At 48.4% G+C, this 14,957-nt stretch overlaps 1 protein-coding gene across 6 annotated transcripts in view; it reads right to left on the bottom strand.

Moving 5' to 3' along the window:
• Nucleotides 1-1,941: 1,941 nt before the first annotated feature.
• LOC147606707 (uncharacterized) overlaps nt 1,942-14,957 on the bottom strand; it is a 93,562-nt gene continuing 80,546 nt past the window's right edge. For 3 of the 6 annotated variants that reach the window (XM_086791771.1, XM_086791773.1, XM_086791774.1), the window contains one exon: nt 1,942-2,830. In XM_086791771.1, the coding sequence (XP_086647897.1) occupies nt 2,297-2,830 (534 nt within the window). In that variant the 3' untranslated portion in view covers nt 1,942-2,296. Of the gene's footprint in view, nt 2,831-3,237; nt 3,301-14,957 lie in introns of all 6 variants that reach the window. The other 3 variants (XM_086791776.1, XM_086791777.1, XM_086791775.1) reach the window with 3 other exon arrangements.

Below are 14,957 nucleotides of genomic sequence, written 5' to 3'. Positions count from 1 at the left end.
CATTTTGCGTCCTCTAGAGTCTTCATCCTTTTGGGGCTCTGGTCCTGGTTCTCCATATTTGTGATGCAACGAAGGGGTAGGGCAGAATGGTTCTAGCTTGGATGCGCGTAAGGTAAAGGAGCAAAAAGACTTTTCATGCAATGAGGCGGGTGACAAGTGCGAGGTCTGAAAAGGAACGTCTGTGAATAGAGGGGAAAAGCACATGTCTACCACATGGCTCCTGCCATTTGGCGCTTCGCCCTCTCTTCCTCATGATGATGGAGGAATGAGGTGAGATAATCCAGATGTGGCTCTTGATGATGAGGATTCAACGCCTAAAGATTGACAAGGACCGGACAGGCGTACTGCTCCTTGTTTTTGTTGCTGACCCTTGTGGATGTAGTTGTCAAGGGAATTGGTTTCGGTCCTGCACTTGGTTTTTGAGTCGCATAGGTAGAACCGAAGGAAGTCTCTCAGTCCGTGTGGCCACCAATGCAAGGGAAAAGGCCTCCCCACTTCTCAACGTTGTAACCAGAGCAGACTAAGAGTATGACGAAACCCTAGGAACTCACAGGTTTCCGTACATCTTAGCTAGGGTTTCTCGTGACTTCCAATCTACTCTTCAATTTACATCAACACCATGCTCAACCATTTTTAAATCAATGTTCGGCATTCCAATGCAAAATGCCCAAACTTGTGGGATTTACCACACGACCCATCAAAAGGAGACCAATTTATTTCATATGGCTTTTCCCCCATGGAAACATCAAGAATCTAGACTTCAATGCTTTCAGGTGTTGGCACATCCATATCCCACAACACATAGAATTTCTTTCTATTGCCCATGACTCTAGGTGTACACACTACTTTCCCCAATGTTTGAGCTATCTGTGGCGACGATGCATCCTATTGATCATTGGGAAAATCCACCACCTCAACCCATACCGGACATTGATGTTTTAGCAACTCTTGATATAATAAGCAATAGTAGGTACTCATGGCAAACACATGCACCATTTGCTTGGCATAAAAGAGAGATGCAATCTCAAATAACTTTTGCTTTGCCTACATTGAGTTAAGCAAGATTTTTTGAGAATCCTCTTGTTGCATAGTGAATGGCCTCCACACATTCTTCAGCCAAGAGATTGTTAACCCAGTATCGAATATCCCTCGCTAAGGACATGTCCAGAGAAAAAAAATATTGCAGCCTACTATGAAAATTTTCACTTCACGCATTGTGGTTTCTCTTTGCACTACCACTTTCACAAACGGTTTTGTCCTGGTTCATAATCTTTGTACAATACGTCGTATAGAAATTGAATTTCTGAATTCTCTGCAAGTTTGGCTCGTTTTGCTTCTACTTCCTTGGAATCGAAGTGGTGTTTGGTATATATATTGTGAATCTGCTTAGAAGAACCCATCTTTGTAGTTGACCTCTCTCTCTCTCTCTCACACACACACACACAAGGGAACAAAGCAACAGACAACACAAGGTGAAAGGAGCATGAAGAAAGGGCAAAATGGACTAAGTGCTAGAGCTGCACGTCAAACACAAACACCAAATTACACACACTCACACTCACATATACATTATATATGTGATTAGTCATAGATAAGATTTGTCCTTTTACTTCTTTGTTGTTTTTGCTCTTGGAGATGCTTTTTGCATCTCCTATTACATATTGTACACACTTCGTACCTTGTTGGTCTCATAGGCCATAGTAGACATCAATAAAACTCTCCTTTTTTTTTCGTAATGGTTGGTTGTTAGATTACAAAAATGTGATACAATGCAAAGGTTGCATGACCACCTATACAAACATGTACATAGAGGCCTTCAGACCGCACACATGCCCACCGTACAAAGAGCATGTAACCAAGGGTCCCTCAATAAAACTCTCTCTCTCTCTCTCTCTCTCTCTCTCTCTCTCGTTTGTGAATTAGAGCTTGAAGCATGTGTGCACACTCAAATGTACTATATAAAATCATTATCATACCAAAAGACAACAGCCTAACAATTAGGCCTTACTAAACCAATTCTTTCACTTTGTCCCAGTAAATTCTCACCGCACACTAGTTTATTATGCTTTGTATCAATATCCTGTTGTCCACACCTTCTAAGTATGATTGTGACTGGCCTTGTCAAAGCAAAAACCTACTAATACAATCATTATTAAGACCAGTACACAGATTTTATGAACTGGACTATGGTAAAGGACTTGGAGCAAAATGGTAAACCTCATTTTTCCATCTCTCATTCACCCTTCAGCATTGCTAAAGATTTACAAGAATATACATTTAGACCTAATCTTAGCAACTACATGTCATAGTCAAGTGGAAGCTCCCATAGCCTATGCCAGTATGTCACTGTCTGGAATAGAGCCTCTGTCACTATCGGTGCAGCCCCCATCTCTGCCCGTACAATCTCATGTGGCACTAATGGTTTACTCCTAATCATGCGTGAGATCATCGCCACTAGGGGCCTCTCCATTGGCTTCCACCCATCATATACCTCCTCTGTATCTGTCTCAGCCGGCTCTCTCCTCTGTCTCCTCCTATGGTATAAGCTAGGACCCCAGATGGGGGCACCATACAGTAGTGCAGGTGTAACTAGAGTATCAAATAGCCAAAGCTTCGTCCTCGGCTCCTGAAACTGTATCTGTGAGCATTGCCTCTCTAGCGAGCCAAAGGCTGCATATCCCCTCATCAATCTAGCGTCGGCCGCCTTCTGCATCAAGAACTGAGGTCCAGCAAAAGTGATCCCATTGTAACGGCCTCCCATTTCCCAAAACAAATTGTAAACCCTTTGTACCTTCCATTGGCAAGAGTAACAGCATCCTTGAGCACATGCCTGTAAATCATGCACTGTCAGAAGCCAGTAATCTAGAAATTATAACCCCCCAAATCAGCAAACTAAGACGAGATTATCACGAATTACAGTGTTTGTTTAGAATTGAATTGTTCACACTCAAGTCTATAGCATGTATTGTGGATGCTTAAATTTCATGAGCCCTTGGCATCTTTTTCAAAGTTTCTGGTGAAGATTCAAAAGCAAAAAACAAAAAGATTTAGCTTTGGTGTAGAACTTCTGTGAGAACATGTTTAAGCTTTCACAGAAGGCTGACACACGTGCTCTTGAGATAAATGTTATTTACTCATAAGATGAGATCAAACAAAAGTTTAAAAACAGACTTCAGAGAACTAATTACAAAAATGTTATCTCAAGACCATGACTCTTTAAGATAAACTTTGTCATACTTGCTCCCGCTCTTAAACATGGTTTGATTCTTTCCCTTGTTAAGTCCCTTGCCGGCAAAGAACCTGGAAAAAATTCGTCTAGTTAATACTTGAGACTAAAAATATCGGTACAGAATATTTCCTGATATGTTATAAATGCATCGCACTAAATGATTGTATAGTATAATATACATAATATTTCCTGATATGATATAATGTATGCACGAGCATGCAGGCTGGTGGTAGGACTAGAGACCGTTCAAATGTCATCACCCTACATCTACTGGATGGCTATTAACCAGACATTGAACCCAAGACCCCCACCTCAAGTGTTCAATCACTTACTAACTCGCCTACATGCCGTGGACCAGACACAGACATCCTTCCCCCCCCCCCCCCCCCCCCCCCCACCCCCCCCCCCCCCCCCCCCGGGAAATAGATACTTCTATTAGTTACTAAGAAAAACAGCCATAACGGCTAAGTACAAACTCAGCTCCATAAAGGGGAGCGAGCATTCAAGAAACTGTGAAGGGAAAGGATGCTCCTCCTCTGGCTGACTGCTCTAGGAGGAGACTCTCATACAATGTGTGTGTGTGGGTGGGTGGGGGGAGAGAGGACCAGCCACACCGGTGGTCTATAGTACCAAGTGGGCTCACCACCACTCTTAGTGAGAAAGGGACCGTGATGCCAAATCCTCAAGAAGGCCTCGCGGCGCTTCCGCATACGGTCGAAGCCACCCTGAAGCTTCCCCCATTGTCCGCGGAGGCTATGAATGATATCCAGCCAGATGCTCCGGATGGACTCCACCGGTGGGGTGAGAGTGCCCTCAATGGCCTCGCTGCAGTGAGATTGCCAAAAGTGCCATGCAGCAATACCGCTGCAAATCTCCCATCTCTGGCTGAACTGGGAGTCCAATGGTCAATAGTTGGAGTTGGAACTAGAACTAGCACTGCAGAAATACAACAATGAGAGACCTGTAGGGCAAGTCTCCCACCCTCCTCATATGCCATGGTGGCCTCGGCCTCAATGGTGCAAGCAACTCTGTCCCAAATAACTATGCGGGAGGAGGCCCAATCCATAGTAAAAATGCGGAGAATCCGCTGCCAAACCTGCTAAGCCTTTCAGCAATCCCAAACGCAATGCTGTTGAAAATCCTCAAGATAGCCACACCCCAAATAGCCTGCTGGCCTACCTGGCCAACAAAGTGCCAACTGCTACGCTCCATGCGCCAGCTACCACAGAAAGAGTAAAATCTTTCGCGGCCAAAAACTACCCCACAACCTCTTTCAAAAATCTGAGAGAAACTAAGGGAGGCCTTGAGAGTGCCAGTGCCTTGCTGCTACTGAAGTGCCCTCGATCTCTAGCATATGAATCCTGCATCCAGCCGTGCAGTGTAAGCAAAGAAAGGGGTGCTAGGAGCCTCTGTGTTGTCATAGAGATCCTGCCAAGTCCACTCCCCCAGGTCTCAATGGAGTCGCATGAGGGCGTCCCTCCCAAATCCATAATCACCAAAATCTCTCTAACCACCTTGGCTAGAGGAGGGTATATGTGCCTCTCATGTGCATGAAAACCAATCACTCTAAAAACCAATCACTTTCACCCTCTGCAAAGTGCATCCATTGAAATTCTCCAAAGGGGGCTTTGCTCTCTCAAGTCTGCCATGTGGTCCGATAGAGAAGGTGAGTAGGGCAGAGAGCTCTCATCAGCACCATGGATTGCCAAAGGAATGTCGTGTCTAGTGAACATTCCCAACCACTTGAAGGAAGGGGGGGGGGAGGGGTCAGGGCCAACGACTCCAAGGGGATGGAGTTGTTGATGGCAAGGCTAAGTCTGTCCCTACCCTGTATCCCAATGAGACTCCTCTCCTAGGGACAATTATGTGAAAATAAGCCAATCTTTGAGAGACCGAGCGGGGCTCATACTCAAAGCTCCCCATGATACGTGGACAAGACCCCAACATGTGACCACTGAGAAAACGGACCAAGTCAAAGGCTGACGGAGGTTCTCCTCGAGTGCTGCTGGAGTGGATGGCTAAAGGGCCAACCTGAGGTGATCCCACGCGTGCAAAGGACTGACTGCAAATCTGTCCTCAAATATGGGACACAAGCCACAAGCCCACATCTCCGTGAAAATCTATCTCATACTTTCGGACCAAGGACCTCCCAAAACCAAAGTGTGCATCTTGGAAAGGAGGAAGTCCGTCCAAGGTTCGCCACCTAGAAGAAGGCCACCAACAATTAACTTGCCCAAAAAGGGCACAGCTCTAAATAGAAGGGTCGATAATGCCAAGGCCCTGAATGATCACTCTCTAAGCCATCTTGGCCTTGGCACGCCTCCCGTCGCTACTAGCCCATAGAAAGTGTCACGACCCTGTGTTTTTCTCTGGACAGTATGCAGGTGTGCACGGGGATATGGTGGACAGTGTGAATGGCACCAATTTGGGGCCAAGTAATTAAAGTCCTTTCACATAACCCAAGGGGACAAAGGGTTGGAGGGGACAAAGGTTTAAAATAAAAGAACACCTTTTATAAGGATGGTGGCCCATAAGCTATTATTGGGCAGCGGCGAGCGCTACTCTTGCTTTTTGGAAGGAGTTACTAGCGGGCTGCTCTGAATCATGGAGAGGCGCAGCTGAATATCATTCCACACTTGTTTTTTGGGAAGAGTTCATGGGATGGCTGCTGCACTACAGAGAACAGTATGCCAGGCGCTTGTTAAATCTCTCTCTCTTTGGCTTTTGGAGGGCTGGTTGGCTGGTGCGCTGCAGTGTATACAGGCGCCTACTGAATCTCCGTCTCCTGTGCTTTTGGCAAGACGCCGGCTGGCTGGACTGCAGGCGCACAGGTGGGGAATCATGGCTTTATACATGACAATTGTGGGGCAGGTACGTACTACTCAGGGTATATCTGAGATGGTTCGCTCACAGGGCTGCCCCCTTTCTCCCACCTTATTTGGGATGTATGTGGATGAGGTTTCGGACTATGTAGAGTGGGAGGGTGACAGAGGAGCACAGCTAGCAGGGACATGGATTCCGCTGTTATTGTATGCTGATGATATTGTGCTGATCTCAGATTCTCCAAAGGAGATGCAGCGTCATTTGGATGCATTGCACACGTTTGCACAGGACAGTGGATTGTCTGTTAACCTTGGTAAAACCAAGGTGATGGTGTTTAACACCACAGGTTAGGAGGTCAGTACCCACCTTTACATATGGTAAGGAGACAGTGGAGTATACAGATGCATATACTTACCTTGGTGTGGTTTTTAGTGGCCCACTATTTTCCTTGAGGAGAGCAGCGGAGACCAGATTGACCAGAGCTTATGCAACATTGGGAAGACTAGAGAGCATGTGTTCGCAGGTTCAGTTTCAGAAACCTCGAACAAAGCTCTGGCTCTTTGACACTTTGGTCACTTAAGCCATGCTGTATGGAGTGGAGATATGGGGACCCTCAGTGGATCACCACAGCCGACGAGCTGGTAGCACTGATGGATGGAGATGTATGGAGAGGCCCTTGGTTTCTATGATTTCCCGGATGATTAGGGCCAAGGCCTCCGTACCACATGATATTATCCGTGCAGAGATGGCTGCCCCCCCATTGGTAGTAGAGGCACTCACTCGATCAGTCTCCTTTATACATAGCACTTGGGCTCTCCCTAGAGACAGATATGCTCGCTTAGCCCTGGAGTCTTCACGACAGTTGGCATCACAGGGAGATGGATCATGTTGGTATGCACAGATGACAGCTTGGCTCCAACTGCATGGCTTTAGTATGGACAGGCTACCTCCATTTCAGTACTCCCTGGATGCACCCTCCCTCTCTCTCACACGGGCAGAGATTACCAGACTTATCAGGCAGGACTTGACTCAGCTGGACACCAGGAGGACATGGATACAGCCGACACACGAGCTTGGTACGAAGATGGCTTTCTATAGAGATCATCTTCTCCAGCTCACGGAGGATGGGTTTGTGATTAGACCCAGCTACATGGATACTCATCTTTCTCATGGGGTACGGTGTGCTATTGGTCAGATGCGCACATCCTCACACCAGCTAGTTGTTGAGACTCGCAGATTCAGAGGAGTACCAGCTGAGGCCAGGATTTGTCAGTTGTGCCAGATGGAGCCAACATTACACATGTCACTGTCCAGTATATTATGAGATACGAGGCCGTTTTCACTGTCTGTTCAGAGAGGGTTTCAGACCACTTTCCAGAGTCATGAGATACCAGGATTAGAGATGCCTCGGATTATACTTGCTGGAGCTGCGTAGACATAGAGAGGGTCTCTTGAGAGGGAGGGGATCAGAGAGGGAGAGACACCTACAAAGACAGAATACAGACTTCTTTCGACCAGAGATTGAGCAGTCGGGCCAGCAGGCATTGCAGCTAGCCCAGAGTATAGCCGCACCAGAGGTACACTGATTGAGATCATACACTACTCCAACCTGGGGGAAGTCCTCCTTATGGGGGACTTCAATGCATGGACACAGAGCCGACAGTGCGACATTTATGATTTCGAGCACCCCGAGGTGATGCACACACTAGAGGTGGAAGACACGGGAGCTTGCAAGGTGTCAGAGGACATGGGTTCGGATAACACCAGATATGGTCATCACTTGCTTGAGCTGGGAGCGCGACACCATCTCGTTATTTATAACGGGATGAGACAGTGGCAGGATTCAGGAGCACTGACATGCTTTCCACGATCAGGGGGGTAGCACAGTGGACTACATCATTGGGTCCATGGAGACCACACAGGTAGTGACATCTTTCACCATCTCCCCTGTCCTATTGGTGCAGATCACACGTACCTCTTACTGTCACTGGCGAGCTCCACACCAGCACCCACACAGTCCACACAAGCATCGCATACAACTTTCTACTTCACCCATGACTTGGCAGACATATATGAGCATCATGTATATGACGGGCTATTCCACATGGATCCCCTGTCACCTCTAGACACACTCCCCACCCAGCTGTCATCTCTACTACATACGGCCGCCACCTGCAGCTTCCCCCATCACACACATTGCACACACAGATAGATCTGGGAGCATGTCCCAGAATCGGTGGTATGATGATGAGTGCAGAGAGCTATATAGACACCTCCGTGCCCAGAGAGCACTGGGGACCATTACACAGAGACAAGCGAGCCGACACATGAGAACCATCACATGCCGTAAGAGGCGTCCATATGAGGAGGCACCGTACTGGGATATATACCACCTACTCATGAGCAAGGATGCAGCCACTGCACGGCGCAGGATGAGAGAGCCTCACCCTCGTATCCCGATTGAGGATCCACACACATGGCGCACACATGCAAAGAGCCTCTACCATATTTCTCAGTAGCCGCCCATACCACAGCCACAGGAGTCCCGCCCTACCACCTCTACTTTCTTTACCACCTCGATGGTAGAGAGAGCTATCCGCTAGTTACAGCATGGGAGATCGGCTAACCACACAGGTATACAGAGTGAGCATCTTATTTATGCAGCTGACACACTGGGACCCTTTGTTGCTCACCTCTTTAATAGGGCACTAGTGGAGGGCCTACCAGCTGAGTGGACTATGCACACCATCGTGCCTCTCCACAAAGCGGGAGACATGCTAGACCCCAGCAACAAGAGGACTATCATGATTGGTCATACATTGGCCAAACTTTATGGCACAGTGCTCGAGGCAGAGTTGAGCTCATATGCAGAGGAGGAGGGACTGCGAGCACCAAGGCAAGCTGGATTCCAACGAGCTTTCTCCACTATTGACCATATATTCACTCTGAGAAGTCTGATTGACCAAGCTAGGGCACGGGAGAAGAGATTATACTGCTGCTTTGTGGATTTCCGCAAAGCATTTGACACGGTGCCACGAGAGAGACTCTTCCAACGCCTACAATCATTGGCGATTCCATCAGAGATGATTTGGGGCATCTATGCTTTATATGAGCACGTTCCCTACCCCCATGACCAGATCCCCGTCCCACCACTTCCACCTTCTTCACAAAGGGCATGGTCCTCAAGGCCATTCGTAGACTATGCAATGGGCGAGCCCAGGATCATGAGGGACTCACTGCCGAGTACATCTCGCATGCTGATGATACCCTGGTGCCCCTACTAGCCTACGTGTTCAATAGAGAGATCTTTGTGAAGGATTTCGACCCTCTTGGTCCACCTACACCATCACCCCCATCCTCAAACCCGCAGTTCTACTTGATCCTAATAATTATAGGACGATCATGATTGGCCAGACATTGGCCAAACTCTATGGATCAGTGCTAGAGCCGGAGCTCAGTTCATTTACAGAGAGCCACGGATGGAGAGCCTCAAGATAGGCTGGCTTTCGGAGGATCTATTCTACCCTTGACCACATCTTCCCCCTCCATGCCATCATCGAGGAGGGTAGAGCACGACATCAGAGGATTTACTGTGCTTTGTGGATTTCCGCAAAGCTTTTGATACTGTGCTCCGAGCCTGCCTCCTACACCGCCTACAGGAGATCCGGTACATCACAGGAGATTTCGAGTACTATTGGGGTGAAACAGGGCTGCCCTCTATCACCCACTCTTTTCGGCCTCTACATTGATGAGATCTCGAGCTTCATTGACGGATTAGGCGGGGCTAGTCCCACACTGGCAGGCATATTGATCCCCATACTACTTTATGCAGATGACATTCTCCTCCTCTCAGACTCAGCCGAGGGGCTTCAGACACAGTTGGATGCCTTACATGACTTTTGCACTCAGCAGGACCTCTCTATTTAACCTTGGTAAAACCAAGGTAATAGTCTTCAATACCTCTCGCCCCTTCACATCCAGATTGCGCTTCACATATAGAGGGGATCCTGTGGAGATTGTCTCATCCTATGTCTACCTTCGTGTCACTTTCAATGGCCCACGCTTTACCATGCTTCCCGCAACACATGCGGGAGTGACATGGGGATTTGCAGCCTTGAGCTTACTTGAGCGGCAATGCTTCCAAGCACATTTCCAAGAGCCCAGGACGAAGGGCTGGCTTTTTGACACCCTCATCACACCAACCTTGATGTATGGAGCAGCCTTCTGGGGGCCAATTTTATCCGATGAGGATTGGCAGCGAGTTGAGAGCCCCTCCGGAGCTCCCCACAAAAGATGCACTTCTACAGAGATCACTTCCTCACACTCACTAAAGATGGATTCATCCAGTAGCCGGACTACTTGAGTGTTCACATGTCCCATGCCATGTGGATTGCGATTGGCCACATACGGGTTTCATCGCACCGCCTCATAGTGGAGACAAGTAGAGCTGAGTGCATCTTCAGAGCCGGGAAGCTCATACGGAGACCCAAAGAAGACAGGATCTGCCGATTACGCCACCAGAGGTTGAGACGGAGGAGCATTACATATGCCGCTACCCAGTATACTATGAGATCCGCGGGAGGTTTCACTGTCTATTTCGTGAGGGATTTGGTCCACTCTCCAGGATCATTGACTTCCAAGACCAGCGTTGCCTAGGCCTCTTCCTGCTTGAGCTCCGCAGGCACAGGGACACCTTCTTGAGAGAGCTTCGGCCCCACCCCACCTTGTCCCCTCCCTCGCCAACCAACCATCACTAGTTTCTTCCGGACCCAGGATGAAACCGGCCTTCAGAAATCTGACGGGCGGTGGAAGTACACCGATTGGCCCCAAAACGTAGTGGTGCCCCTTGCGGTATTTCTTTACTTGATCAAATATGAGTACAAAGTACAACTTGTCGAATCCTTTACCAATAGGATCCCTTTTAGCTTTTCACCCAGGACTTTCCAAATAAGAACTCTTGCTATTACAGCAAAGCATTCCATAGAGAAGGCACACCTGTACGACACCTCCCTGCTTGAAAAGGTCTTTTCCATCTCAACCATGGATCCCACGAACCCTTTCCCAAACAGCAGTAGGGCTGTACCAAACCATATGTCCTTCCTATAGTCACAGCCTGCATGTAACCTCGAGAAAACTAGAACCTGTTCACATGAATCGAGAGGCATGCTCTCCATATGAAACCAAAGACCTGTATCCGATAAACCATAGACTTGTATCCATAAACCATAGGCCTGTATCCTCGATACCAAAGTCCCGTTTCTTCTCGAAAGACCAATGTTTGTTTCCATGACAGATAAATCCACATATATGCACCATCCAATCACGGTGCCAAAAACCCATAGACCTGCTTCCATCATGCTAGTCTAAACCTGTCCGATCTGGCTGCGGAAATGCCTCAGTGATGCGGTCTGCTCCATGCTCTAGAAAACCACCCAGCAACATGCTCCACGACCACCAGTGCCTGGCCAAATTCACTACTGTGTGCCCATCCTCTGCACCGCCTTTCCACACCTGGCGTCCACCTGGATGCCCGACTGGTTGTCCGCCTAACAGACGCTTACTTGGATGTCCACCTGTCTGGTCGCTGGTTGCTGGCAGCCCGTGCGCATAGCACTCTTGGCGTCCTTTCGCTACCAGCAACCTGCCTGGTGCCTAGAGCTATTCACAGCCCGCCTGATAGCGCCCAACAGCAACAGCAACCGACGGCGGCGGCGGCGGCGGTACCTGGCGGCGGCGGCAGGAGCAGTAGCAGTAGCAGCAGCAATGCCCAACAGTAGCAGTACTCCAGGGGATGCGCCTGTGAAGACCATCCAGCGACCTTCCCCTCTCGAATCCGCCACCCTTCGATTTATAAGGAGGTGATGCGCTTTCTCTCAAAAATGCCAAAAGCAAAGGTTAAAAAAAACGCATGCTTTTCAAAATAATAATAAGCCTCAAAGGTTATTAAACCTTATAAACAATAAAATTCCTTTTTTGTCCCCTTTCACACTTGGGCTAGCCACATTATATGAGTTTTCTTTTCACATCCAATTGATGCCTGACCACACTGTCCATCCCGTGCCCGTGCCCACCTGCTTGTTGTCCATAGGGAAAAACACAGGATCGTAACACAGGAGGTGGAGATTATCGACATAGTGGATCTTGTGGACCCTCCACGAGCTGCTCTGGACCTACCTCGCCCGAGAGGAGTTACCTCGGACCCAGCCTCCGCACTCTAGCGTGCCCAACGCCCTCGGCCCCCTCGTCAGCCAACGATCACCTCAACAGCTCCAGATCCAGGACATGCTCCACCGCCATCGAGCTACCTTTCCCAATGACATAGCTGAGAGAGACCTCTCGGCCATACTCATTAGCCCCATGCTTGATATTTTGGAGAGTCGTATACCATCTACTCAGAGCTGATGTTGCTCTCATGTTTCTATGTTCTTAGTATTCCATGGACAGTTTTGTATCACCCGACTGAGATAGCTACGTTTATGTTTTCTTTTTGTTTTATTTTCCATTCCATGATGAGATATGCCATGGACATTATTGTATCACTTTGGTCTCATAGGCCCATTGGGGGTCTTTAGTAGACGCTTTATATATCTATCTTTCTTTCTTTATTTCCTTCTCGCACGCAATCGTTGTTTTGTGCCGCGCTGCATCTCTACTATGCTGAGCCCTCCGCCTCCCTGTTCCCGCTGACTATGCTAAGCCCTCCGCCTCTAACCCGTTGCGCCCCCTCAAGCGCCACTGACTATGCTAAGCCCTCTCCCTCTGACCCGCTGCGCCCCCTCAAGCGCCACTGACTGTGCTGAGCCGTTGCTCACCATGTTTCCACCAACCCTTGCTCAGGCCCCAAGGCAGCAACTAGGGGGAAATATGAATCTACAGGAGCTGGAGGCATCCATCAAGAGAGTGGACAACACCAAGAAGTTGTTGTGGGCAAACAAAAGACGGTGTTGGGTGGGCAAACAAAAGACGGTGCTGGGGACAGGGTCCTGAACCAACATGAAAAACAGTTGGTAGGCCTTTGCAAGGAGATATAGGGCAAGAACAACAAGATTGAAGAATTAGCAGCACAGGTGAACCACCAGAAGGCGGTGATTTAGATGTTGAAAGAGACCCAACTGCAACAACAGGGAATGCTAGAGGCTACCCCAGTGAAAGGAGAACTCCGGGAAGAAATGGAAGCCCTAAAGGCTACGGTCAAGGACCATACAGTGGAGGAAGGGAGACTAAATATTCAGGACTTGGAGCAATTGAAAGCTGCGAGTGATAAGCTGTGGGAAGAACTGCAGACCACTAAGAAAGATTGGGTGGAGGTGGTGAAACCGGCCTCTGATAGAAACCAGAGTGCGGTAGACCAGCAGTCACCCGTCCACTTGTAGTCTAGATATGAAACAGAAAAGATTGAGGCTAGAGTGCCCAAATCTGAAAACAAAGCGACACCTGTTGGCCCCAAAGCTTGGCGCCCCTTGCGGTATTTCTTTATTCAATTTCAAAAGTATGAAAGGCTGAGTACAACCAAAATCAACCAAGAGATTACACCTGTATGTCCAATCTGACGGCCCACAATACCTCTTAGCACAGAGGATCCACGTACACGGATCTGTGTCTCAAAGCAACACAATGTGCCTCCCTCTGATCAGCCAAGACCACTAAGCAGGGCAGCCATGAACATACATCTGGCATAACTCAAGCACCTGATTCAACATCTCAGCTCATACATACATGTATTGTTCAAACTCTGTCTCAACCCTTGTCAATCTGCCATACCCCTCCTCTCACAAGGGGCCAGATAGCTCAAATCTGCAACAGATATAAAGCAGTAGAAAGAGATATATATGAACAGATGCGGAGCTTACCAAATTCAGCCCGTGTAACTGCACTGGAGGAAGTAACGGTACCAATCTGTACTTGCAGGCACTTGTTTCCACAACTCTGCTTCATACGTGTGTAAGTACTTGTCTGTACCCTCCTCCTTGTATCCAACTCAGTGCTGTACCTATCTGTACAGTCCTGAAAAACAGCACTGTACCAGTATTTACTTGTTGGTACCTGTCCGTGCAAGACTGTACGGGCTGTACCAGAAGTAACCCGCCTGCTGTCTGGATGCTGGTCGCTTGTGCCGCCTGCAACAGATGATGCCCTGTCCAGCACCTGTTTTGGCCGTACAGTGTACCTACACAAGTACAGGACTGTACTTGCAATCGTACCAGACTGTACTGCTTGAATTCTGCAGCTGCAGCCGCCTGTTGCAACCTGTACCTGTTCCACAGCCGCCGCCTTTGCCTACAGCAGTACCTGCTGTCGTACAGAACTGTACGGATGCTGTACGGCCTGCTCCAGCACACAGTAAATCAGCAGCAGCACACCCTTCAGCAGTCGACTCCTCCTCCTCTTGCTTTTCCACGCATCCCAACAGCACGTAGGCTGCACGTTTCCCAAAAAGGAAGAGAGAGAGAGTGGAGAGAGAAGCTTACACTCCAAAAGTGGAGTTGCCCCCTCCCCATAATAATCCTAGGGCCCCCCACTTTAATTGTTACATCCCTAGGGGCCACTAAGGCCTAGGGGCAACTTTTAATAAAACATTAGAATTCTAATGTTCTAGTTCCCTCCTTCACACCTAGGGATGTCCACACATCATTAACTCTGTCCGGGCACCCCCCATGTGAATCATTCAATATTCTGACTCAGCAACCACCATGCCCACACTTGTGCTGTTCCATTTTCACAAGGCCATGACATACCCCCCTCTTGAAAAATGGCAAGCGTCCTCGATTGCATTCTGGTGATACAGCAAAATATCCAAAGTGAAATATACAATATGGCAAGATCAGCGTCCCAATCTCTCTAAGCCATGCACATGTATCAACATCATTCACTGCAAAACAATGGCGTAGTAATAATCCAAGTTGTA

This window comes from Cibotium barometz, chromosome 57, assembly GCF_041138505.1.
Source record: "Cibotium barometz isolate CiBa-2024 chromosome 57, ASM4113850v1, whole genome shotgun sequence".
Classification (NCBI taxonomy): Eukaryota; Viridiplantae; Streptophyta; class Polypodiopsida; order Cyatheales; family Cibotiaceae; genus Cibotium; species Cibotium barometz.
Note: the sequence above shows the minus strand (reverse complement) of the source record. Positions and strands in the feature narration are given on the sequence as shown.